Source organism: Sardina pilchardus, chromosome 3 (genome assembly GCF_963854185.1).
Source record: "Sardina pilchardus chromosome 3, fSarPil1.1, whole genome shotgun sequence".
NCBI classification, from domain to species: domain Eukaryota; kingdom Metazoa; phylum Chordata; class Actinopteri; order Clupeiformes; family Clupeidae; genus Sardina; species Sardina pilchardus.
This window is the reverse complement of record NC_084996.1, coordinates 32,700,837-32,725,937: the sequence shown is the minus strand read 5'-3', so window position 1 is coordinate 32,725,937 and position 25,101 is coordinate 32,700,837. Positions and strand designations below refer to the sequence as shown.

General features: G+C 39.8%; 1 protein-coding gene across 2 annotated transcripts; it reads left to right on the top strand.

Moving 5' to 3' along the window:
- Nucleotides 1–1,367: 1,367 nt before the first annotated feature.
- Nucleotides 1,368–24,765, top strand: srl (sarcalumenin). 2 transcript variants are annotated; one of them, XM_062532930.1, is made up of 7 exons: nucleotides 1,368–1,442; nucleotides 8,444–8,542; nucleotides 8,769–8,864; nucleotides 14,532–14,567; nucleotides 21,247–21,363; nucleotides 23,000–23,233; nucleotides 23,555–24,765. In XM_062532930.1, exons 1-7 carry the CDS (start codon nucleotides 1,385–1,387, stop codon nucleotides 24,367–24,369), a joined length of 1,455 nt encoding a protein of 484 aa, XP_062388914.1. In that variant the 5' UTR covers nucleotides 1,368–1,384; the 3' UTR covers nucleotides 24,370–24,765. The 2 variants fall into 2 exon arrangements, with proteins under 2 accessions (XP_062388914.1, XP_062388915.1); XM_062532931.1 differs by lacking the exon at nucleotides 14,532–14,567.
- The last annotated feature ends 336 nt before the right edge of the window (nucleotides 24,766–25,101 follow it).

Sequence of the window (25,101 nt, the reverse complement as noted above, 5' to 3'; positions counted from 1 at the left end):
TCATACACCTTTGAAATAGTTACTTTTTTTGTCTTACTGCCTGAAATGAAAAAAACGTTTTCCAGTTGTATTTACTGATTTAGCTGTTCAACATAAAAATAATGAAAAAAGACAACATTTCTGAAACTTAAAATAAACAAATAAAATAGTAGCTTAGCAGGGTTGGAAAAGTCATCATACCCCTGATTTAATACTTTGTAGAGCTTCCTTTTGCTTTCATTACAGCCATCAATCTGTTAGGGTATGTCTTTATTAGCCTAGACACCTAGATCGGGGAATACGTGCCCAATCTTCCTTGCAGAATTGTTCAAAGTCAACAAAATTCTGTGGAGAACGGCAATGGACTGCTCTCTTCAAGTCAATCCACAGATTTTCCAAAGGATTAAAGTCTGGAGTTCAGGGCAAAAACATATCTGGAATATTCTACCATGTGGAAAAGGGTTTTATGGTCAAATGAGACTAAGATTGAACTTTTTGGACTGAACTCCAGGGGCTAACCAAACACCAAGCAAAACACACCATACTGTGAAGCATGGTGGGGGCAACATTATGTTGTGGGGAGTGGGGATGTTTCTCTTCAGCGGGGACTGGGCAATTGGACAGGATAGAAGGGGAAATGGATGCTGCCAAGTACACCCACATTCTTGAGGAAAACCTGCATCCCTCTGCTAGACAGCTGAGGATGGGCAGGTCATTCGCTCTCCAACACGAGTGATCCTAAACATACTGCCAAAAGAACAAAGCAGTGGCTTAAGGATAGGAAGATGAATGTCCTTGAGTGGCCAAGTCAGAGCCCTGACTTAAATCCTATAGAAAATCTGAGGATTGACTTGAAGTCAGTCCATCACCGTTCCCCACAGAATTTGACTGAATTTGAATAATTCTGCATGGAAGATTGGGCAACTATTCCCCAATCTATAGCTAGGTGTGCAAAGCTTATAGACATATTCAAACAGATTGATGGCGGTAATGACAGCAAAAGGAAGCTCTAAAAAGTATTAAATTAGGTGTATGATGACTTTTCCAACCCTGTTATTCTAGTTTATTATTTTGATGTTGTACAGCTAATTGTTTTTTAAAAAATGGGTTTTGATTTCAGGCTTCAAGACAAAGTAGCTATTTCAAAGGGGTATGATGACTTTGGTGCTGTATAGGCCTACTTACTTACTCATAGATATCCACTTTGATATTCGTTGACCAAAACATTTTCCCCTGTGCAGTTACAGTATTTGTTTCTATAAACTTTCTCTCAGAGGCACACGCCCTTGTGACAGACCTTGCCCTCCTACTTTCAGCTCAGCCCCGCCCCTCTAGTTGGTACCTCTCACCTTTTCCAACAGTATATAAAGAGCAAAATGCTCTGAACATTCTCCTGGCAGCCACCATGAAGCCCACAGTCTCCATCTGCTGCATGCTCTCTCTGCTGCTCCTCATCACAGCAGGTACAAATCAGCTTTTCTTCTAGTTTCTTGATGCTCTTGTTTGGGGCAGGTATGGGGAGGTGGACAGCATTGTAAATGTATTTTAAAAAGTATCACCATGTGTGCTTGCCTTCAGATTAAATATTTGATTTTTGCCTTTAGAAATACATAGGAAAAATAGATGAAGACAGACAAACAGCTAAACTGGGAGATCACTGTTAAGGTCAACATATCATATGTTCATGTTGCAACATGCTGTGGAAAACTCTGGAAGTATACTGTTAGCTGAATGGAAAACATGCTCTTGATTTCTCTGTCTATAACAGCGCCTAAATCCTGTATAGTGACACTTTGACTGACAGTTGTAAGTTTGTATGGTTGGCTGTGGGGACACACTGTTTTAAATGGTCATACTATTCAGCACAGGATAGAGTCCTCTTTCATAGTTCCAGACAAGTCTATTTAAAAATTAGTTTAAAATGAGACAACTCTCGGAACATGACAGTATGCTCATAATTATCTTTTTGTCTTCTCCTGGCATATTTTATTTCAAAGGAGTACATTTACAACTCTATCTGTAATGCTTGTACATATTCTCATTCACACCACTGGCTTGTATGGTTGTGTGTACTTTTGGCTGTGATAGTGTGTCAGCTGTTCTGAAGCATGGCACCAGCTGATGGAAACTCATGGCTCATAGAGAAGAGAGGGACTGAAGTGTGCCTGTCTTCTTTGCTCTCTTTCCTTCTTTATCCCCTCTCTTTCTTTTATCTCACCTCCCACTGCCTTGTAGTTACCTGATCAATGATAGTGTGTTCATTATTGTAGTTATTGTTCCTATTATATCTTCTTGTTTGTTAAGTATGTTTGCCTTATACTCTTCACTGATAGCTACGCTGATATAAGAACCCTGAGCCCTGGCATTTAAGCCCACTCTACTGTTAGTTACTGACCAGCATGGTACAGCAAATGATGGTTTTACCCTTGTTTGTCCTTGTACAGCCTTCTCCATGTTGGCCCAGGTGGCCATCAGGTGCCTAAGATTAGAAGGCGTCATGTAACCAAACACCAAACTTCTATAGATCCCCTTCCTCTCTGTGCCCCACACCCCACCCTTTAGTCACACACCACAGCTGCTGTCTCTCTGCACTGTCACAATCGCTCTCCATTCCCCATTGCTGGCCTTATAGGGCCATGCATTATCTTCTGCAGGGCTAGAACTCCAGCCTACACAACATTCTGCTGAGTGCTGTGACACTTTGCTATGTAGAGTTGTCAATTCTAGTGCTCAACTCCTGCTCTCTTCTCATTAATTATAGTCATAGACAGATTGCCATAGTTAGCAATTTGCATGTAACAACAACATAATTTGAACTGAACCAGTTATAGGGTATGTTAAAGATAAGATTCAACTTGATGTATAATGCGACAAAGTCAACAAAGCATGTGGATAAAAGATGAAATCCCATGTCAGTTCAGACTCAAACACAAGAATTTTAACTTTAGTGAAAGACACACATGGAAACAGGCAACTGGGTAATAACTGTTTACATATTCTAAATGAGAGGCTTGATTGTTCATCATGCTGTGAAGTCAATTGATGTAGTGGTAATAGACACTGGCCATGATTTAGTGGGGGGAATGTAAACTATGTCACAAACAGACATGTGTCTGTGTGTGTGAGAGAAAGTATTATAATTGTGATGTTAAACAAGTTTGTAATTATGTATTGAGTTCCAGAAGAACACTGCCTGATATGTTGGGTGAAAACAAAATAATAACCAATCAGTGACAAGATCCACAGTTTTAATGACAGTTTTATGATCTATTATAGATCTATGATAATGATCTATTATAATGTGGAGAGAACAACAAAACAAACAAAATGGAAAATCGTCATACTTGGGCTATACACACCTTTGCAAGACCCGTCACATTTTTGATAATCAACCTCTAGAAGGGAGCAGAAGGGTGGGTCAACATGGCCCGCCAATTTTACCACCAAGGAGGGTCACAGTAGAGGCGAAACATTTAGCTCTGTCACGAGTGTAAAAGCATCAAGGTGGAATGGGGGAATCTGGACGGGCATTTTGATGGCACTACTTATGTCCAACCCACCACCCGGTTTAAAATCTAACTTACTGTATCAAAAGCAGCAATAGACAACACATTATGAGAATATTTAAATCCACAAAGCTTAAGTTGACTATAGGTTGGAATGCAGTCGGATGGCATAACATCAAGTGATAAAACCAAGCAAGAACTCTCATGAGCGTCTGTCCCAGCAAGATTTTACATTATCATGTTACCTTAGGCCTTTTGCCAGCTCTGTGCTGTTAAGCCTAAATACACATGCATCACAAGTTATAATGGTGCATATTTCACAGCACAAACTGTTAGCTACATCAACATCTACGTCAACGTAAACATCAACGTTGCTAATGAAGGCAGCACTTAAGCCTGCTTGAACTAGCGTAGACTTTCACTTGGGGCTAAAGCTGTTCCATTAACTCAAGTAAGCTGCATCCTGCCCTTGTATTCAAGCGAGGCTCAGGTCAGCTTCATGTCTGCTCATACACAAGGTAAAAAGTTGACCAAAACAATAGATTGACCAAAGTATAACTATTATGCATAATACATTAGTATTTAAAAAATAAAGTTTAAAAAATAAGACAATGAACCAAAAGACTCACAGCAATCAAACCTGTGACAAGACCCAACAAGAAATCTACCTTTTTTTCTTTTTTTAATCAAGTCAAGTCAAGTCAAGTCAAGTTTATTTATATAGCACATTTCATACACAGGGGTCATTCAATGTGCTTTACATAAACAAAAACCAAACAGTAATAGCAGATAAAAGCATAGATGAGCAAAGAGTAATAATAATAATAATAATAATAGTAATAATAATAATAGAATAAAAAAAATAAAAAGAAAGCAATAAAGAATAATTAACATAAAAGACTTAAGGTGGAATAACTAGAAGACAGGTCTGTTTTTAACAGATAGACTTTGCCAGAGTCTAATTTAGCAAACCAGTGATAGTGATCCTTCTCAAACACCTAGAGCTGTTGCCACTCTTTGGAGATTCGTTGACGTAGGCCCATCTGTGTGCGCACACAATATTTCCTTTCTTACTGGGGAGACCTTAATGTCCAGGGCCGATAGCTCAGCTGTCCCTGACGCTGACTACCACCCAACAAAAACTATCCCCAAACAGGGGCCCTACTCACCTGAATCTCCCTTTGCCCAACCAGGGGCAGAACGTAGTACTTAAAAGGAACAAACCAGTACTACTCACCATGAGTGCAATTCTCCGGCATGTTGAGGGATCACACACATCAGGTTTCAATTTCCAAAACAAAATAAAAACTTATAAGGGAAGCATAACATCATTTAAAAATAAAGATTTATACAGAAAGCATAAAAGACTCAAGGTGAAATAATTAAGACATTTAGCAGAAAGCATCTGAGAACAATTTAATAATCCAGCATCTTATAACTAATAACTTACATCTAGTTTATATCCACAAGACCTACAGTAATTATTCAAAACCCTGTCGTCCTTGACTTACTAACAATGTTTGTAAAGTACTGTAGAACAGGAACTTTGCTGAGAGAAAATGGCAAAAATGCAAACATGCCAATGACATTGCTGCCAGTGCAAAATGCTCTGATCCCCTTGAATAGGTTTTACCTTCTCTGGACATTGGGGCATCATTGAATTCATTCTCTACTTGACAACGGTGGTGTTCCCCTAGGGGTTCCCAACCTTTTTTGGCAGGTGGCCCTATTTCAATGTCATGAAACATTGGCGACTCCAATAATTCGCCTGGTTGTTTTGCTACTTTTTTGGAACTTTGATCAAGCATTATTACCCATGAGGATCTCATGCGGGATGTCTATGTTTAACATAGCTAGATTGGAATGAAGGATTTGATTCGTTACTTGGAGATCATGGGGGGGGTTTCATTTCTGTATGGGTAATGAGACCATTGCAGATGATTCAGAGTAAGATGACTGCTCAGACGTTTACCCATGACAATGAATCTTCTAAATAAAACAAGTAGGCAAGGTTAGGCAGTTCAGTGCAGTGTAAAGATCCCTAAAAGATATGAAGATCCCTAAAGTTTAGTGTCATTTCATTTGTTATGTGTTCATGTGTTTCAGGGTAAATTAGTATAGGATTCTTACAATGTGAGAAACATTTCTCATTTTTGTTAAAGTTACTATAGGCAGCTTTCCAGATAAAAATGTTTAGTTCTCCTGGCTTTGTCAGGCCATTCCTATTTTGAATCTTGTGCATGCCAAAGAATAGATGGGTCTACTATGATCTCTCATTTCAGGGTACCAAGTTGACTGACAACACCAGGTGCAATCCAAAATAGAGAAACAAATTCAAGCGAGTGAAGGTGTGATAGCAAGCAAGTAGTCTGAAGCAGTTAGTGCATACATTTTTAGATAGACAGGTCCAGTATTTAGCCATGTTAGAGCTTTTCTATCATGCTCTAATATATTATACTGGGTATTCATCTAAAATAATGTGATGTCTTTCAACAGTCAGGTGTTGTAGGGTGTACTACAGTATGTGTACTTTGTGTTGAGGTACAATGAGGTACGCCTTTGGGAGGAGTTTCAGATCATCATAGAGTGAATTGATCACCTTCAAACGTTTTTATATTTGAGATTTTAGTATTACCTCAATTTTTCCTTCAGATGTTCTGTTTGATGCAACTGATTCATTCATTATACTGTATATAACCGACCGTTGTCCACTGCTAGTGGACCCTTGAATAAACTAGTAGCCAATTATATTAACAATCATGTTGCAGATTATTACCACAAGACTGTAAAAAACTAAACAAAACTTGCAAGCATTTTTCTATTTAATGTCTCTGTAAACAAAGATATTGGAGTCAAATTATGTGATTATATTTGAAATACTTTGATGTTTGCTTTTCCGTTCTATTATGAAAAGGCATGGATTGAAAAGGACTAGTGCTTAAAATGTATATGAAAGATAATCAGACAAATAAGTTACACAGGACAAATTCTAATCAAGACATTAAAGGTTTGTCAGCACTTTTGAGATAGCGCTTATTGGAAGTGTTGCATACATCTAGATTTAAATGGTTTCTTATGGAATAGGTAAAATCTTGATAACCTTGCTCTAATGCTGTACAGTAAGGTATCTTCTGGAGAAGATATTGACAGTCTCCAATGTGCACATTCAGAGACCTCGATATGTGCCATGGGTTCTTCCAGCTGGAACTGTGCAATGTTCTTGGGTAGATTTTCCCTCAACAGACAGAGGTCACCAGGCTCTCCCACCCCAGTTAATAGCGGGAGGTGGGGGAAGGGAAGTTGAGGTATGGGTGAGCTGGGGTGAGGGTGTTGCATTGCATTCCAGGGTGCTGGCAAATGGAGTGGCCTTTATTCTTTCCCCGCCTTTCTAGAAGGCAGAGCTAGCCAATGTCTACAGTGAAGTAGTGTCACCATGTATTTATATTTCTACATTTTGCTTTGAGGATTTGAGACACCAGAGCAACAGGAGATGCACATCCTATACTTCACACTAACTCCCCTTTCTGATTTCTTCAAGGCCTTGTCCTTGCTTTTTTACAACAAGTGTTGCTTTGTGAATTTTCAGATAGCAGACTGAAGTGCATTTATTTGTGATAAATGTTGTGGCACAATCATAATCCAACTGCTCAGTAACGTTCAATGTCAGTGTTTCTGCTTTGATGTACATTCCACCTACATTTTGCTCTGAAACTATTTTTTAAGTAGTAGAAGACAACAAACTATGCTTTGTCTTGCTATGAAGAGTTTTCTGAGTGTATGAAGTCACAAGCACAGTGTGTTTAGCAGAATACAGGTACAGAGCCACATGTAATGTAATGTAACTTGGTGATTATGGGGTATTAAAAGTAGAGCAGTGAAGGAAGACTTAATTTCAGCTTAAGAATGCCGCAACATAATGAAATGTGAAAAAGTGACTGAATACTTTCTGAATGCACTAGGCCTATAGTTGTCAAATACACAGCACTAGTGCACAAAGGCCACAATGGATTTTGCGGTGCCACAAGAGCGGTGTAGTCCATTTAGTCTGAAAGTGTGAGCCATTGCAATCACCCAGCTGTGCCTAATTTTAGATGAAGGGTCAGCCCTGTGGTGTAACCTGAGCTCTGTATCTCTGTGGTGGTCATAAAGTAATGCCTGTTCTTTGGCCTACAAGGACAGTCCGAGCAGCTCAATAAGCTTCATCAGTGACTAAATTTAGATGGCTTAAGGCTTGGGGGTGTTGGTGGCAGTTGTGGGTGAGGGTAGAGATTCTGCAAGGGTTGTTATGAAACTGGGGAGTCCCCCTGCACTCATATTCAATTCTCAGTGTTGTGAAACCATGGCATCTTCAGAAGCCCCCTTTGGTTGCCTATTTATAGGAGATGACTGAAACAACACTAAAATTAATCAGGGCAGGAACCAGTAAGCACTGCCATGATAAGGTCAGATATTTGCAGCTCATTTGTAAACCCTCATCCTTTTCCCTCTGTGTGTCTTTGAAAAGATCACATGAAGTGTGTACATCAACACTGTTGTTATCAGTATTAAGAAATGAACAAATCATGGCTCAGCTATACCTCAGTACCCAACCAGTTGAGTTCCCTTTTCCTTCAGGTATGCCAAGAGTAGATGATTGCAGCCAGTCCAGGGATTGGAGCAGGACTATTAAACTTAGCTAGACATAGCATCAGAGCTAAATTTATAGTCACAAAGGGTAAGAAAACACGTGCTGGCTAGGAACAAGATGAGGCTTTACTGTACTCCTATTCCTCTAACAGTAATGTATGAGGAGTGTGTGTCTGTGTGTGTGTATATGTATATATATAATATACGTATGTAATATATTGCAATTATATTTAGTTGTAATAGAACATACACATTTGTGTTTGTTTATGATGCCTATTCATATCCTACACGGAAAGATATATTGTTAACCAGGCATGATAACATTTTTGTAGAGGAAGAAGAGGACGTCCTCTCGTCTATTCTGAGGGATCGCTCTCACATTGAAGAGACTCTGAGACTGGCCTCTGAAGAAAAGTCTGGAGATTATGCAGGTAGGTTATACATTACCTATGCTCATTGACCAAATTACAACACACACACACACACACACACACACACACACACACACACACACACACACACACACACACACACACACACACACACACACACATTTAAATCTCAAATCTGAATTTAAAGGTTTTATTCCCAACATATTTACTCATTGTACTCGTGTTATGAAATGTACCTCTTACCCTCTGTGTCTACTTCTCTCAGCTGCTCTGCAGAAACTGAGGAAGATCTATCACTCGTCCATAAAGCCGATGGAGCAAGCCTACAAGTACAATGAATTAAGACAACATGAAATTTCAGGTAGGGGAGTTGCCTGGTTGTACACTATGACCTGATTGGGTGAAATGCACGTGCAGTTGGATTATCTTTGGTGCTGATTGGTTCTGAATTTCTAAATGATTCAGCACAACCATGCCTAACAAATGCATATCCTCACAGGAGCACACATACATATTTTAAGTATATATGGTCTATAGGATTCATAGTTGCATAGTGTTATAGTTGAGCATGTTTTTTTCTGAACTGATAATCTATTTACCAGCCCTCGGTCTTTTTCACAGTATTGCTTCTCAAAGTATGAAAGGCTAGGTTGAAATGGGAATGTTGGAACCTATACTGTGCAAATCTGTAATGGAACCATCACATTATAACATAGGTTACAATTAAAGGTTGAGCCAGTCTGTAAGAATGTAACCTGTAAGAATGTATCTTTTCACAAGACATATGGGATAAGTGTATCTCTGGTGTGCTCACAATGCCCAAACATAGCTGAATCACCTTGAATCACAAATTGACCATTTGGAAGAGTGTGTGAACCATTCAATGACCAGCATGTCCATGTCCATGCTCTCTCTATGCAAGCATGTCCTCCTGTGCGGTCTTAAGGCCTTGTTATGCTTCTGCGTGTAACCTTGCGTCGGGGCGATGCAGACAGCAAAGACTGTGATTGGTCAACTTGTCCTGTGTGTTGATAGCCGGTGTTTCAAACAGCCTACTATGGGGAGTAACAACATGCTAGTTCACGGTCATCAGCTTTGCAATTTAACCCGGACATATTTTGGTTACAATGACGAGGTTATCCATTTCTAAAGTGTGTATTTGTCAATAATATTTTGAAATAAGTACTTCGCCAGGAAGTAGTAGCCTACATTGTGAGCAGTTGTGGTTAAGTTTGGTGAGCAACACAGACACAGGCGACAGAATTTTGAATGTTTCATACCGGCATGAAGGCATAGTTATAGTGTGGAGTCAACGCAGAAGCATAAATCAGTCTTTCAACAGGCTACAAAACGGTCCCACCACCTTCTGGTGTAAGCAGTCTTTGGCTATTGGGCGCCCCCTGGAGAGATAGATCCGTGGTCTAATTCTGTCAGGCAGAAGACCCATCTGTAACAACAGGAAGTGTGTTTTGACCACACAACAGTCTCCAAATCAGATAACACAGAGGGACTGAGTTCAGTCCCCCTTGATGGTTGAAATAAGTCACCATGGCCATATTGTATATCCTCACTTGAACATGCGAGCCCCTCGGGAGTGAAAAACACTGTACATTCCAGGGCAATGAGGTGGAGGTATCTCCGTGCACCTGTCCACACACTGCTCACTACATTGCCTATGTAAATGCCCCTCCTGCCATGAAGCAAGGAATCTGTTGTCAGAGTGTGCCCATGCACAAGTGACACACATCACACTTTGCATTGGTTTCTCCAGTGGGAATGCTAATCAGCTTTCTTTTCATACAATCAGAAGCTTATATCAATTCTTCTTTGAATGACAACACCACTCTGTAAAGTATCTCTACACAACATCTAGATAGCAAAAATACACTGGGAAATACACCGGAATTGGACCACACCCACCACAACATCCAGCATAGATCTGCATAGACCTCTGAAGTTCGCCTACAAAAAAGCTACCATCTTTGCCCAAATAAGGAGATCTGGTATCTTGAGATTTTTTCTATGGGAAAATAACACAGGGATTTTCAATTATCACACTTTGATGATGACTTCAGTAACTAGCTAATTTACAATGCAACTTGCCATAGGCAGTTAGCTTCAATTAACTCCCGGATCTCCTTATATGGGCAAAGATGGCAGCTTTGGATCCTTTTTGTAGGCGAACTTCAGAGGTCTATTATGGACCCGCTCCGGCATCCAAACGCACAAGTTGGTCTGGATGCGATTGACGGACCTGGTGCCAGTAGAGGCTAAGACTGGCCCAGCTCTGTATGATACTCCAAGTACGTGGGCCAGATCTGCTTATCATATGCAATACGGCTTATTATGTGTGGTATGGACCCGTTTATCAAATCTCAGCCTGCTTCATTAACCCTCTAACTGCCAGGGTTTAAAAAACATTTTTGGATTTTTGCATACAAATTTCAAAAGGCCATGGCTTGAAAGTGATAAAGTCCTACTGTAAATGTGAAAATCATTGAGTATTTCATCTGTTTAAGTTAGTTCTATAATGCAGATTGCGCACGCTTAAGTTCTGATTAGATGGCACTAATATACTGTAGACTCCGGCAGTGAAAACCAAAGTTTTCATTTAATTTATTCGTTTATGTTTTAAATTTGCGCACTATACACAAAATATATCTTGACATGACAAGGATAGGCCGACAGTAAGCCTATAACCTTATGCTGACAACAAAACAAAAAGGTTCACAAACATTCTTCTTTTTTTCAAAATGTGTTTCTTTCAAGCTTACTACCATGATTTGAAATGTAAGCTGACTGTTGTCAAATGTGGCAAACAAAATTCGGGAGATACTGTAGGCTTATGTTTCATTCGTCCCGACCTGGGCCCGGTTTCCCGATAGCATCGTAAAGTCCCTCTTACGAACGTCTTAAGATTTGTGGACTGTTTCTCAAAACCATCATTGCTTAAGAATGTTGTGAAAAAACTCGTAGATCTACGAATGATCCAGAGTAATGGCTCTTAATGGCTAAGAGCGTTGTAACAGGTAACCTACTGTACTTCTCACAGTATGACATACAAGGAAATCACAAATTGAGCGTCAGCGTCAGTTCTGGCAGGCAAGTAGTCATGACGCTGCTAACCGCTGTGGGCGTCAGCACATCAGCTGGTCAACTCCCCTCGCTTCTAAATGGCTACATCCAAACAGGGCGCCTTATTTAAAGCTGCTTAGTTGTTCCTAACTGCTTGCTGCTCGCTTTTTGCAACCCACCTCCTCCCCTGCTCCACCCTGTCGTGTATAACATGGCATAGGATTTATGTCATTGTTGCCGCTCTGTTCATATGGGGGAATAGTTAGCTTGCTCAGTCTTAAACTGTGTGAGCGCCCCCTAATACTGCTGCTGTCCCCAGACTCTCTGCTCTTTCATGGTGCTCATGAAAGGTCTGGGTACTCCTCTGAACAGAGCCATACCGCCAAATTTAATTCGTAGTATATTCATTTAAATTGCCTAAGATATTTATAGTCTGTGTTGTTCTTGACGTATGGACCTGACAGAACTAAGAATATAATGATCTAACTCACGTTGCCATTCTTTATTATATTTAGCCTGTTTATTATGAATCAGATTTTATTGTGCAAAATAGCATACATTTAATTTTCATAATAATGTGATTAAAACGGCCAAAAATGCAATTAAGTACAAAACAAGACATTGGCAGAATAGATTCTGATTCTCCTGGTTAAGTGTAGGCCTATAAGGTGAGGTGGCTGAATCTTACAATACAAGGTGCATCATGTTCAGCCAGATCTGCACAACGCTGGGAGAAGTTGCTACCAGAACATGAAGTAAGGCAATGCGCTGCCTTCAGAAACAGACCTTGTTATAACCTCTCTGTACACTTTAAAAGTTTACAATACTTAAGTTTGTATGTAGGGACCCTCCCTATCCACAATACCAAAATTAGTTTTGTTGGTTGACAAACTTGATTTTAATTTTAAACACATCCTTCTATGAGATGAAGTCCTGAGACTGATATTAAATGAAATCAGATCCTTAAATACCCAAAATACTGTAGCTCTGAGTGTTCATTTGTCCAGACATGCTGACAGCTCCCATTGAAGTTCTAAGCCAGCTCCGGTACTGTTTGACTGACCTAGCAACAATAGTAGCAATGGGAGGCGGGGTTTGGGATTAGTCAATTCTCCACTGCTGTGTTTGTGTAGCATTATGTTGGCTACAGCCTATGACAGTTTGCAATGTAGGCTATAGGCAATTATATGGCTATTTAAAACAAACGTCCAGTAGATTTTCTGTATGTCCGGTATTCTGCAATATTAATGGGAATTTTGTCCGGTCAAAAAACGTATCCTCTGAGTTAGGGTGAAGGTGCTCTAGTAACACTACTGAGTTCTGAGATGAACATCCTACTGTCTACTTTAAAATCCAAAAATGCCCTTCTAATGGAATTGTTTCCACACATTTTGTGAATGTTCTTTAGCTGAAATGGCTTAATTTTACATCAATATGGGTGACCTATTCAAGCAGTATTTCTTCTCTTGAACGTTGTCCAGCGATTTCATCATATTAAACACACACATCTTGATTTTCAGTCTGGCATGTTCTCATGTGCATCATACAGTGAGACACAGTGTCTCTTTTACTTTGCATGGCATGGACACAGCATGATTCTCCACTACAAAACCAAACATGGTGATTTTTTTTATCTCCTTATCATCTGTGTGTCTTCCAATAATGATAACACAGAGCACACAATTGAATCAGGCTCCGTGAATTAAATAATTGAATTGTCAAGTGTTTGCCTTACATGAAGTGGTATCAGCCTTACATGAATTGCCACCAGCAAATGTTCCTCTGTACAGTGCAGATAATCTGCCTCATGAAATAAAAGATCTCTCAGAGACCTGTTCAAATACCACAAGTCTGAGATTGCCATCCTTTTTTTGTACAGTAAAATATATGTTGCACAAGCCTTTCATTTGGTCAGTTGTGAGGACCACACACACATTGGCTTTTATAGTCAGTGCTTTGAGTATTACTTCACTTATTTCCTGGCACATGAATGTAATGGTCTGGCTAAATCGTACTGTAGGTAGAATACCTGAAAAGGAGACTGGCAAACTGCTGTGCACATTCCTTCAAAATCATTTAACAAACCTGCACACTCCCACCAAATGTTTAGGTAGACATCAAGCCCTTTATTACACTAACACTGATTATTGATACTCCTGGCTCTGTTAAGAGACAAAGATTTATGCATGTGATCATCCACATCATCTCTTGTGTCGCAGAAGGACATGATTGAGACGAGGGAGCCACAACATTTGTTTGTGTGTGTAGGATGCAGGCGGAGGCGAGTAATTAGGGGCAGAATTACCATAGATGTATAGATCTACATATTGATTTGTGTATTTCTATGTACTGTATGTAGGTGTGAATGTATGCAGGTATAGCCTATTTGTGTGTGTGTGTGTGTGTGTGTGTGTGTGTGTGTGTGTGTGTGTGTGTGTGTGTGTGTGTGTGTGTGTGTGTGTGTGTGTGTGTGTGTGCGTGTGCGTTTAAGAAGAATTTACCTTGATAACACAGACCTGTGGCTACTACTACAAAACACTGATTATTTAAATCTGGTAAAGCATTCAGCTATATTCATAAAATGATTTCACTACACAATTTGTTTCAATTCATTTGTTGACATTCTGAGTTGTTGGATTTTCTTTTAGTGCCAGGGGCTTTTTGAAGTTAAGGCTTTCTTTTGAAGGGGAGTTTGGTAGCATTATGGCATGATCATAAGATAGGTGAAATGGCACATTATTTCATCCTCTGCTTTCCTACACTCCAATCTCATAATTCAGATTACTGACAACCCTCTTGTCCTTTACAGAACTGTTCTTTCCTTCTTTCTTTCTTTCTTCTTTCTAACTTTCATTCCTCTAGTTCTATCATCATTCTCTTTCTTTGTTATCTGACTCTTTCTGTGTTCTCCTCTTCATCTGCTTCCCTCACATCTCCCCTCCAACCCTAACAGCCTACCCCGGACGAACATTAGGGGACTCATGCACAGGTGGGTAGAAAAGGGCTATTGCATGCAAACCTGGTTTCAGATAGTATTTATTTCCTTTCAAATATTTGACTGGACATGACCATCCTGGGACCTTTTCATGCTGTCCACTCCTCTGTATCAAGCACAGGACATTTAACTGAAGGAAAATAGCCACTATCTGTCACCAAGGTCTGCGCCAACTGCATGGCATTGCCCACTGAGTCTGTGGACCCTTCACCCATTCCAAAACATGTTCCAACTCATCTCACACACAGCTATCAATATTTCATAAAATATAGCCTTTCGATGTTCTTTTGGTCTGATTTGGGAGTCACTTTCATCCAAGTGTCATTCTCATCCTATATGTGACAGCCCTACTGAAAAAAACAGCTTGACCAACTTAAGGTGGTTTGCTGATTGACTAGCTTGTTTGACCACCCTATGATGGTTGACCAGCTAGACCAGCAAAACTCTAGCGAAAACCATACCTTCAGCTGGTTTACCCAGCTTACGGTAATTCAGCTGGTTTTGATTGTCGTTGCTGGTCTACATTGTTGGTTTTTATTGGCCATGCCAGCTTAATGTTGGTCATTCTAGTAAACCAGCATGACCATCTTACAACAACAATGTCAAGCTTGGCAGGCTGGTCACCAGCATGACCATCTTACACCAGCTGTATTCCACACGACAGGCTGGTCACACCAGTATGACCAGCTTCCTCAGATGGTCACGCCAGGATGTCTAGCTGGTGGACTAACCAGCTACGCCAGAAATAGCTGGAAGAAAACCAGTAAAGACCAGCTAAAACCAGCTACTAGCATAAGCTGGTTTCTTGCTGGTTTTTTTTTCAGAAGGGAGCAAAACCCACAATATAGCACTTATCCTGTACTTGTGCATCATTTTGGTTTAGTTTACTGCTAGCAAATTATTTAAATACTATATACATTAATTCAAATAAAAGAAGTCAAGACACAAAGCAAACATATACATGAGCTTATACCGTATTCAATGATCAAAAAATATGACTTCTTTGCTGAGAAACTTTGCATACCTCTACATTTATTGGCACCTGTAAAGTTGAGTGCAAAAAGTGAGTATGAAAAAAACATCTTTTGACAGGGAAACTTGAAGGGATGCACATTTATTTTCAAAGAAAAAAATACCTAATTTAACAAAATAATTCCACAATTATTGGCAACCCTATCATTATTGGCACTCCTGGCACCCCTTTTCCATTTAAATTCAACTTCTATGAACTTTCAAGCAGTGATCCATGACTTCCTGCAAATGCTTTACTAATTTTTCAACATAGGAAAGACACAAGAATACACAATTTAAATCACAAATACATAAGAATACACAATTAAAATAAGGGGAACATGTGCTGACCCCTCTAAATCAATGAATGCCAATCTTTGCCAATTATCTTTGCTTGGAAATGGCTATACAGTAAAAAACAAAACAATATTTAAGAAGTTCAATCAACTGGAACTGTGACAAACATGCCTAGACAAGGACCTTCTTGACCCATGCACAGTGAGGATGATGGTGAGAGATGCTAAAAATCTATTGGAGAGTATCAGAAAAAAATCTAGCATCTTGGGGCCAGTAGGTCTCCAAAAACTCCCCAAGTGACCTTTATGTTATGTTATTTACATGTGTGTTAGCAAAAAAACATTTATTGCCATTTAATTGCAAAACGGTTTGATTTGCTAAATGTTATTAGCCTATACTAAATGCTATTGTGCTTTATGTTCAGATGAATTGGAGCTTTTTGCCAACAAACACTGAAGTGCGTCGTACTTACAAGAATGACTATACTGAAAAGAACTCCATGCCTACCAATAAGTAGCGTGGAGAGGCTGTGATGTTGTGGGGTTGTTTTTATTCCAAAGGCCCTGGGAGCCTAGGGTGCATGGTACTGTGAACTCCATGAAATACCTGAGGTTTTTAAACAGAAATCTCTGCCATGAGATCAATGAGGTAATACATATGTCCAGATCAATGAGGTAATACATATGTCCAGATCAGCACAAAAATGGTTTAAAGCTGCAGTTGGCAAGATGTTTTTGATCATATTCACTAAAACCGACAGTATATGCCGACACAACAACCTAAATCAGTCGGTTTTAGAAAAAACTCGCTTCTACCTCCACCTAGAGCCCGTTATTTGTTTTTACAAAAATCCATCTCTCCCGGCTCTTCTGGTCCAGTAAGCCCAAGGCTGTATGATTATTGGCAGACCTGACTGTCGATCACAGTTCATGCACATGTCACTAACAAGCACAAACTCGATGAGAAGGTGCTCAGTGGTAGTGGGGAGGGGCATGAGAGTTGTATACATTCAAAATGTTGGAAATGTTGTCCCTTCAATCTGCCAGCCTTGCTAACTGCTGCTTTAATGAACACAAAATGGGTTATTGCATGGCCATCTCAGTCCCCTGATCTGAACTTCATAGGCAGTGAGCTAAAGTGGACAATATCGGAAGACGTTGTAAATCTGTATGATATGGAGAAATTATGTAAAGAGGAATGCTCAGAAATCCCTTGCTTTGTATTCTTCAAGATTATGAAAAGACAGTTTTCTTCGTGAGAGAGAGATGACTTCATAAACTATTAAAGTCAGACTTCAGCAATGACAGCCATGTTTCTCTGTTCCTCTAAACTATACACTCGGAAGTGTTTATCATGAAAACCTCACCAGGGTTCCAATAAATGTGGAGGGTGCTGTGTATGTTTGTGACTATACTGTATTTATGTTGTTTTTTGTGTGTTATTTTATGCAGACTGTGTATGACTGTGGTGTGTGATGAGAATAGGGAAAAAGATGTGATGACACACATTAGGGCAAAGGGAAGCAAATATTATAAATTTATGAACTATTAGCAGAACATACTTGCATCCTCTCCGTGGCTGGATCTGTGCTGGTTTCGCCAGCTAGAGGAATAGAGAATTTCATATCTCCTTCTTCTAGCCCTTTATACAGCAAACTACAGTAGACCACTCTCAGTACAACATAGAACAACATGATTCTACATGGCCTACACCAAGTAAAACTTAAATGTTGAAGAATTGATTCCACATTACTTTAACTTGATGTGCATGTGTGAGGTGCTCTGGCATACATATGGGGGGCACTCTGTAGCTGTATCACAAGAGAAGCTAATCCATAACTCTTTTCTCTGCTGCTAATCCTTTGCCATTATTTGAGCTATGCCTGGTGCTTGTTTGAGTGTGTCTGTATTTGTGCCTATATGCGGTTGTTATGTGTTGCCTTGTGTTTTGTGCTTTATGAAAAAAACAAGGTGCAAGGTGGTGCAATTTGTTATGTGAAATGTAGTTGTACCAGTAAAGTATTCAATATTCATTTAAAATGATACTGTATACACGCAAGAAATGTGCACAAGTGATGTCAGTACATATTTCTGATTACATCTCAATGAATGCCATCTATACTTTGAGAATTGTCTTCCTACCTGGCATCATCTTAAAAAACGTAGACATAGTGTGCATTTAAAGGGATTTTCCGCCATTTTTGGAAATAAGCTCATTTTCCACCTCCCCTCGAGCAAAACAATTGATATTTACCTTTTTCCCGTTGATCCAGCCATTCTGTGAGTCTGGCGATACAACTTTTAGCTTCAGCCTAGCATAGATCATTGAAACGGATTAGACCAGTAGCATCTCGCCTGCTAGCATAATGTTTAAAAGCGACTAAGATTTCCGGTGGCGGAATATCCCTTTAAAGCTTTATTTGTCACATAATTGGTTTGAAGGAATACACATGACAAAGCACTGGACAGTAATACAGGTCCTTCTAAAAAAAATTGCACATTGTGATTGTATTTTCCATAATGTAATGATAAAAATAAAATGTTCATATATTTTAGATTCATTGCACACCAACTGAAATATGTCAGGTATTTTATTGTTTTAATACATGGCATACAGCTCATGAAAACCCAAAATTCCTATCTAAAAAAATTAGCATTTCATGAAAAGGTTCTCTAACCCTTAAGAGTGTACCGTCACACCGGTGTGTTTGGAATGTTGGGAAATTAACATTCTAAAGAATATCTGGGTTCATTGAATTGTACATAGAATTTTAGAACCTTGAATTGTTGCGGAATGGAATCTTGTGTTAGAATGTTCAAAACCCACCCTTTTAAAGGCTAAACGAGCTATTAACCTAATCATCTGAATCAACGAATTAACTCTAAACACCTGCAAAAGATTCCTGAGGTTTTTAAAAACTCCCAGCCTGGTTCATTACTCAAACCGCAATCAAAGACTGCCGACCTGACTGCTGTCCAGAAGGCCATCATTGGCCACGTTTACATGATGTTTTTAATTCTGAATTAGTTTATTCAGAATTAAATAGATCGGAATTAAAATATTCTCCTTCGAGTTTACATGGAAATAATAATTCCGAATTGGCGTTTACATGGAACATACGTTAATTACGCTTTATTGTATTCTGCTGAACGTCTGGGGGTCGGGAAGGGTTCCGATTGGACAGGCGGCGCATGAACGTAGCTTAATAAGGTCTACCAGAAGAAAACAAACTTTAGCTGGCTAGCAACTTTTTTGTCATCTCGGGTTAACGTTACAGCATGGACAATAACATAATGAAAACGGGTTTCACAGTAACTCTGATAATAGGCCTACTATTTAGCCAGCAGCTCGAGAATATTGTCAAGCTTCACGTTTGCTAGCTGAGGAGGAGAAGACTGTCGGAGAAGGGGGGAAGAAGACGGAGCCGAATTAACCATGAAACGAGCATGCGCTTCTTCTTCCTCCTTGTACGAGCATGCGCCAAACAAACGGAATAAACTTTTAATCGGAATAAAGGTTTACATGATCAAGGAGGGGAGTTAATTCCGCTTTAACATCGGAATAAACCAACCACTTAAATCGGAATTAAGTTTAATTCGGAATAATCATTTTCAAGCGGAATAAGCGTTTACATGGTCTCTTTTAAAGCGGAATTAACTTTTATTCCGATTTAACTTGGTTTTATTCGGAATTAAAGCTCTCATGTAAACGCAGCAACTGACACCCTCAAGCAAGAGGATATGGCACAGAAAGAAATTTCTGAACGAATAGGCTGTTCCCAGAGTTCTGTATCAAGGCACCTCAGTGGGAAGTCTGTGGGAAAGAAAAAGTGTGTCAGGAAACGCTGCACAACGAGAAGAGGTGACCGGACTCTGAGGAAGATTGTGGAGAAGGCCCGATTCCAGACCTTGGGGGACCTGCGGAAGCAGTGGACTGAGTCTGGAGTAGAAACATCCAGAGCCACCGTGCACAGGCGTGTGCAGGAAATGGGCTACAGGTGCTGCATTCCCCAGGTCAAGCCACTTTTGAACCAGAAACAGCGGCAGAAGCGCCTGACCTGGGCTACAGAGAAGCAGCACTGGGCTGTTGCTCAGTGGTCCAAAGTAAAGCAAATTTTGCTTGTCATTTGGAAATCAAGGTGCCAGAGTCTGGAGGAAGACTGGGGAGAAGGAAATGCCAAAATGCCTGAAGTCCAGTGTCAAGTACCCACAGTCAGTGATGGTCTGGGGTGCCATGTCAGCTGCTGGTGTTGGTCCACTGTGTTTTATCAAGGGCAGGGTCAATGCAGCTAGTTATCAGGAGATTTTGGAGCACTTCATGCTTCCATCTGCTGAAAAGCTTTATGGAAATTAAGATTTATTTTTTCAGCATGACCTGGCACACAGTGCCAAAACCACTGGGACTGACACGTGTTGAAGAGGCACCTTCGCTCACCCCCTAGGATTCCGAACTCCGCCGTTTTCAGCCGTGCTTGCAGTAGGCTTGAATCTATTAGATTGGGCATCACGTACCCTATGCAGCTAAATCGCTATTTTTAAACCATTTAAACGGTTCCAAGTAACTCCACACTGTATCGGTAGACTTCTGAGGGTCCTGACATTTAAAACAAGATACTTAGAACTTTGGAAGTGCACAGGAAGTTTATTAAAAATACTGTTTATTCAAGCAGTACCTTCATAGAATCTCTCCGCTGGGCGCCATCTTGTGGTGAAGTCGCGATAAGTCGACTGACGAGCACAAACGAACAGGAAAGACAGGGGGACATATTCCAAACATTTTGAGCTTTGTTGCTCATCATGCTCATGTAGACAGTATAACTATATATTTCCTATGGAATTACTTTTGCAATATGTTCCCCTGTCCTTCCTGTTCGTTCGTGCTCGTCAGTTGGCTTATCGCGACTTGTTTACAAGATGCCACAGGCTGATTGCCTCCATGCCATGCCGCATTGAAGCAGTCATTTCTGCAAAAGGATTCCCGACCAAGTATTGAGTGCATAACTGAACATAATTATTTGAAGGTTGACTTTTTTTGTATTAAAAACACTTTTCTTTTATTGGTCGGATGAAATATGCTAATTTTTTTAGATAGATTTTTGTTTTTTCATTATTTTTTTGCCAAAATCATCAATATTAAAACAATAAAAGGCTTGAACTACTTCAGTTGTGTGCAATGAATCTAAAATATATGAAAGTCTAATGTTTATCAGTACATTACAGAAAATAATGCTATTGAGAAGGACCTGTATATTGTACCTTATTATGCTTTTCAGAAGACGATTCATGCAGTAGTCCAGCATTCTGAATTTATTTTACAAGAGCGACAGAAACATAACAATGACTTTGTTTGTGCCCTATTTCTACAGATGGAGAAATCACTTCCAAACCCATGGTGCTGTTTCTGGGTCCGTGGAGTGTAGGCAAATCCTCTATGATCAACTATCTGCTAGGCCTACAGGACTCTCCTTACCAGCTCTATACAGGTACTCTCTTCCTTGTTTTCCACTAGTAGGAGTTAAATCAAGGCCATTCATCTTTCGAGCTAGTGGAACAATGTTTTGTAATTGTAAAAATATATTGTGCTTGTGTGAAAATAAAATGTGCAGACTTACCCATGTGTAAATAGGTTTTATAGCTGTAAAAATAAATGTGTGAAAAAGTTTTGGTCATGTTAATATCATTTGCAAATATATGTCCATTTTCCATTTAATCTCTTCACACCTTCTGTGTGACGCTGAAGGTATAAACTTGCAACACTGAAGAGTCAAGGCTCAAGTCAAGTATACATTTTGGTCCATTTACCAAACACCAGAGCCATAGATAGAGAGAGTTGCGACACTCTTTGATGTTGCCGCCACGATCAACAGTTCCAAAAAAACCTGTGCTGAATGGCTGAATCGCAGGAGGGTGGGATGTACTTCTGATGCTGGAAGGTGTAATCAATTAACTCAATGACTACTGACCAAGAGATTGGCTGTAAACAGTTCCAAAAGCCCCATAACGAGGAAATAGCCTGGAAAAAGCGCTGCCATTTTTTCCTATGGAGGTCTATGGGAGTGTCGCCACTCTGTTTTATCTACCGCTCTGCCAAACACCATTCAGCAAAGCCCATCTCACTCTAACACTCTCACTCTATGGGTCAGGACCGTTCTGGGTTCGTTGTGGGAGTTTATGGTTATGTTTTTTTTTTTTTTTTTTAATTGCCTAGACCATGTCAGACCTTTATTTTGATATACTTTATTCCTAAGCCAGTCATTGCCCTTGATATAGACAATGTTTATGTCAGGTATCTTTGCACATTTTGCCACATAGCTCATTTAAATGCATACTGTTTCACCATAATGGGAGATGTCAGCAAAACCTTACCTGTGGTAAGTGGCAGACTACCATTGTCAACTACTACAGCAATTAGAATGAGAAAATAGCTTTTTGTTGATTTATGTTGAATATTTTAAACATCTAAATGCATACTGTTTCACCATAATGGCAGATATCAGCAAAACCTTACCTGTAGTAAATAGCAGCCATTGGCAACTACTACAGCAATCAGAATGAGAAAATGTCTTTCAAAAACGAATATCCAGCGAATATCAAACCTGCTACTAACTTTTACCCGCTAACATTTTATACTTGTAACTTGAGACTTGTATCTTCAGTGATGCAAGCTTGTAACTTCAGCATTGCACAAGAAAGTAGGAAGGGCAGAATTTGTGTCTGTAAAGACAAGTGTTGTGCAAATTACATTTAAGTATTTCTACTGCTATAAAACCATCTTTCCACAAGCTGTGGAATGATTATATTAATGGCATTGATTCAACTCCATATAATGTCCTCTTTCTCAACGCTCAGGATTCAGGAACATGTTCTTGGCAAAACATGAGAATGCATTTTACAGATTCATCCTAAAAGCTTAGTATACTGTATGCGTTGTAGTAGCTAATAAATCAGGCATACTGAGATGCAGTGGTATGGATGTGCATTTAATGAACACTTAAATCGACATCTAACTGAAAAATAGTTGCCATTTGTGTGAAGCCAAATGATTTATTGGAGTTTATGATTATACATGATAAACCCCTTTATCTTATATTTTTTGTTTGTCTTTGTATTATGTCCTAGGTGCTGAACCCACTACCTCAGAATTTACAGTGATAATGCATGGAGAGAAGATACGCTCTGTTGAGGGCATTGTTATGGCTGCTGACAGTTCTCGCTCTTTCTCACCCCTGGAGAAGTTTGGACAGAACTTCTTGGAGAAGCTTATTGGTATTGAGATGCCCCACAAGCTACTTGAGAGGGTCACCTTTGTCGACACACCTGGCATTATTGAAAACCGCAAGCAGCAGGAGAGAGGTGATTGTATTGCTAAGCCTATGGCGTAATATTTATCTTCAAATCAGACCCAAAGAAAAGCACACATACATACAAAGCACACATACATACAAAAACACATAGCAAGAATACTGTACATTCCTGTTCACATGAGTAAAATATTTAAGAATTACAAGTGGGCCTTGGTCAGGACAAGAATCACAACAGTAGTATTTTCGATGCAACTATAGAGTATCTTATTTATTCCTATGACATAGAAGTTAGAAACATCACATGTACTGTTATTACAGCACATACCATTTGACTGGAGTGTAATGGTATTGCCTTGTCTCCCCTTCACAGGCTACCCCTTTAATGATGTGTGCCAGTGGTTCATTGACCGTGCTGACTTGATCTTCGTGGTATTTGATCCAACTAAGCTGGATGTGGGTCTGGAGCTGGAAATGCTCTTCCGCCAACTGAAGGGGCGTGAATCCCAAATACGCATCATCCTGAACAAAGCGGACAACTTGGCTACCCAGGACCTAATGCGTGTCTATGGTGCCCTGTTCTGGAGCTTAGCCCCCCTTATCAATGTAACTGAACCACCACGTGTCTACGTCAGCTCTTTCTGGCCCTATGACTATGCCCCTGACACAAGTAGAGAACTGTTCAAGCGTGAGGAGATATCTCTCCTGGAGGACCTTAACCAGGTGATTGAGAACCGTCTAGAGAACAAGATAGCCTTCATCCGTCAGCATGGTATCCGTGTTCGCATTCATGGCCTGCTAGTAGACCGCTATGTCCAGACCTTCAAAGACAAAATGAGCTTTTTCAGTGATCCTGAACTTGTTTTCAAAGAGATTGTAGATGACCCTGACAAATTTTATATCTTTAAGTCCATCCTGGCCAAAACAAACGTTAGCAAGTTTGATTTGCCCAACCGTGATGCCTACCGTGATTTCTTTGGCATCAACCCAGTGACTAGTTTCAAGCCACTCACAGCGCAATGTTCCTACATGGGTGGCTGCCTGCTGGAAAAGATTGAAAGGGCCATCACAGCTGACCTTCCAGGCCTCCTAAGCAGCATCACCTCTGGCAAAACCCCCATATTCGCTCCTTCTTGCGAGGCCACAGGGTGTGGGGAAAAGCCAAAAAACCGCTACAGAAGAAACTGAAGGAAGAGACAGAATGAGAAGAATGGATGTGAAAAGGGAATGAAAAATTAGAGAGAGAAGCCTTTGAGCACTGATGTGAGCAAGCACTGTCAGTATTGTGGCTTTCTTTGAAATGTTACCTGAAAGGAGAGAAAGTCATTCAGTTCTGTGAATTTCTATCCTGGATGGAGTGGAGTTCAGTGTTGGGTTTCATTAAACACAGGCGAAGGATTGACATTGGAATATATGCCTGAATACCTGATATTAGTTACATACACCTCACTCTCCTCTCCTAGACACTACTGTTATGAACTGTCTACAATTTGATTTAATATTTTCACAAGTGAGAAGAATAATATTGCAAGAAAGGGTAAATATATATTGATGTGAATAAAAACGAAAATTGAAAGAGTTGCAGCTATGTGTACATTTTCTATTCAGTATTTGTAGTGGGAAAAACTGTTGGGTGAACTAGTTATTATTCTAAAAACATTTCAAATGTTGTTCTTTGCAAGTCAGGATTATAACCTAACTCTATAACTTCAATACTCCTTGATGTTTTTCCAAAATTCATGGCAGAGAAATGATCTGTGAATTTTGAGGTAATGAAAGTGAATGATCATTCTGGCTGGGCATGTCTTACTGCTGTGGATGTCTGTCAAATTAAATCCCCTAGAACAATCGGTGTCTCATTGATAACAAAAGGCAGTTTTGTCATTGCCATTCCATCAGGTGTCCTGTCTCTGGGTAGGT

What these genes read in the sequence shown, in the direction of transcription:
- srl (XM_062532930.1), top strand. Translation starts at nt 1,385, where the DNA reads ATGAAGCCCACAGTCTCCATCTGCTGCATGCTCTCTCTGCTGCTCCTC. An exon ending in TCCTTACCAGCTCTATACAG is followed by an intron (nt 21,364 to 22,999) that starts GTACTCTCTTCC and finishes ATTATGTCCTAG; the next exon opens with GTGCTGAACCCACTACCTCA. An exon ending in CCGCAAGCAGCAGGAGAGAG is followed by an intron (nt 23,234 to 23,554) that starts GTGATTGTATTG and finishes TCCCCTTCACAG; the next exon opens with GCTACCCCTTTAATGATGTG.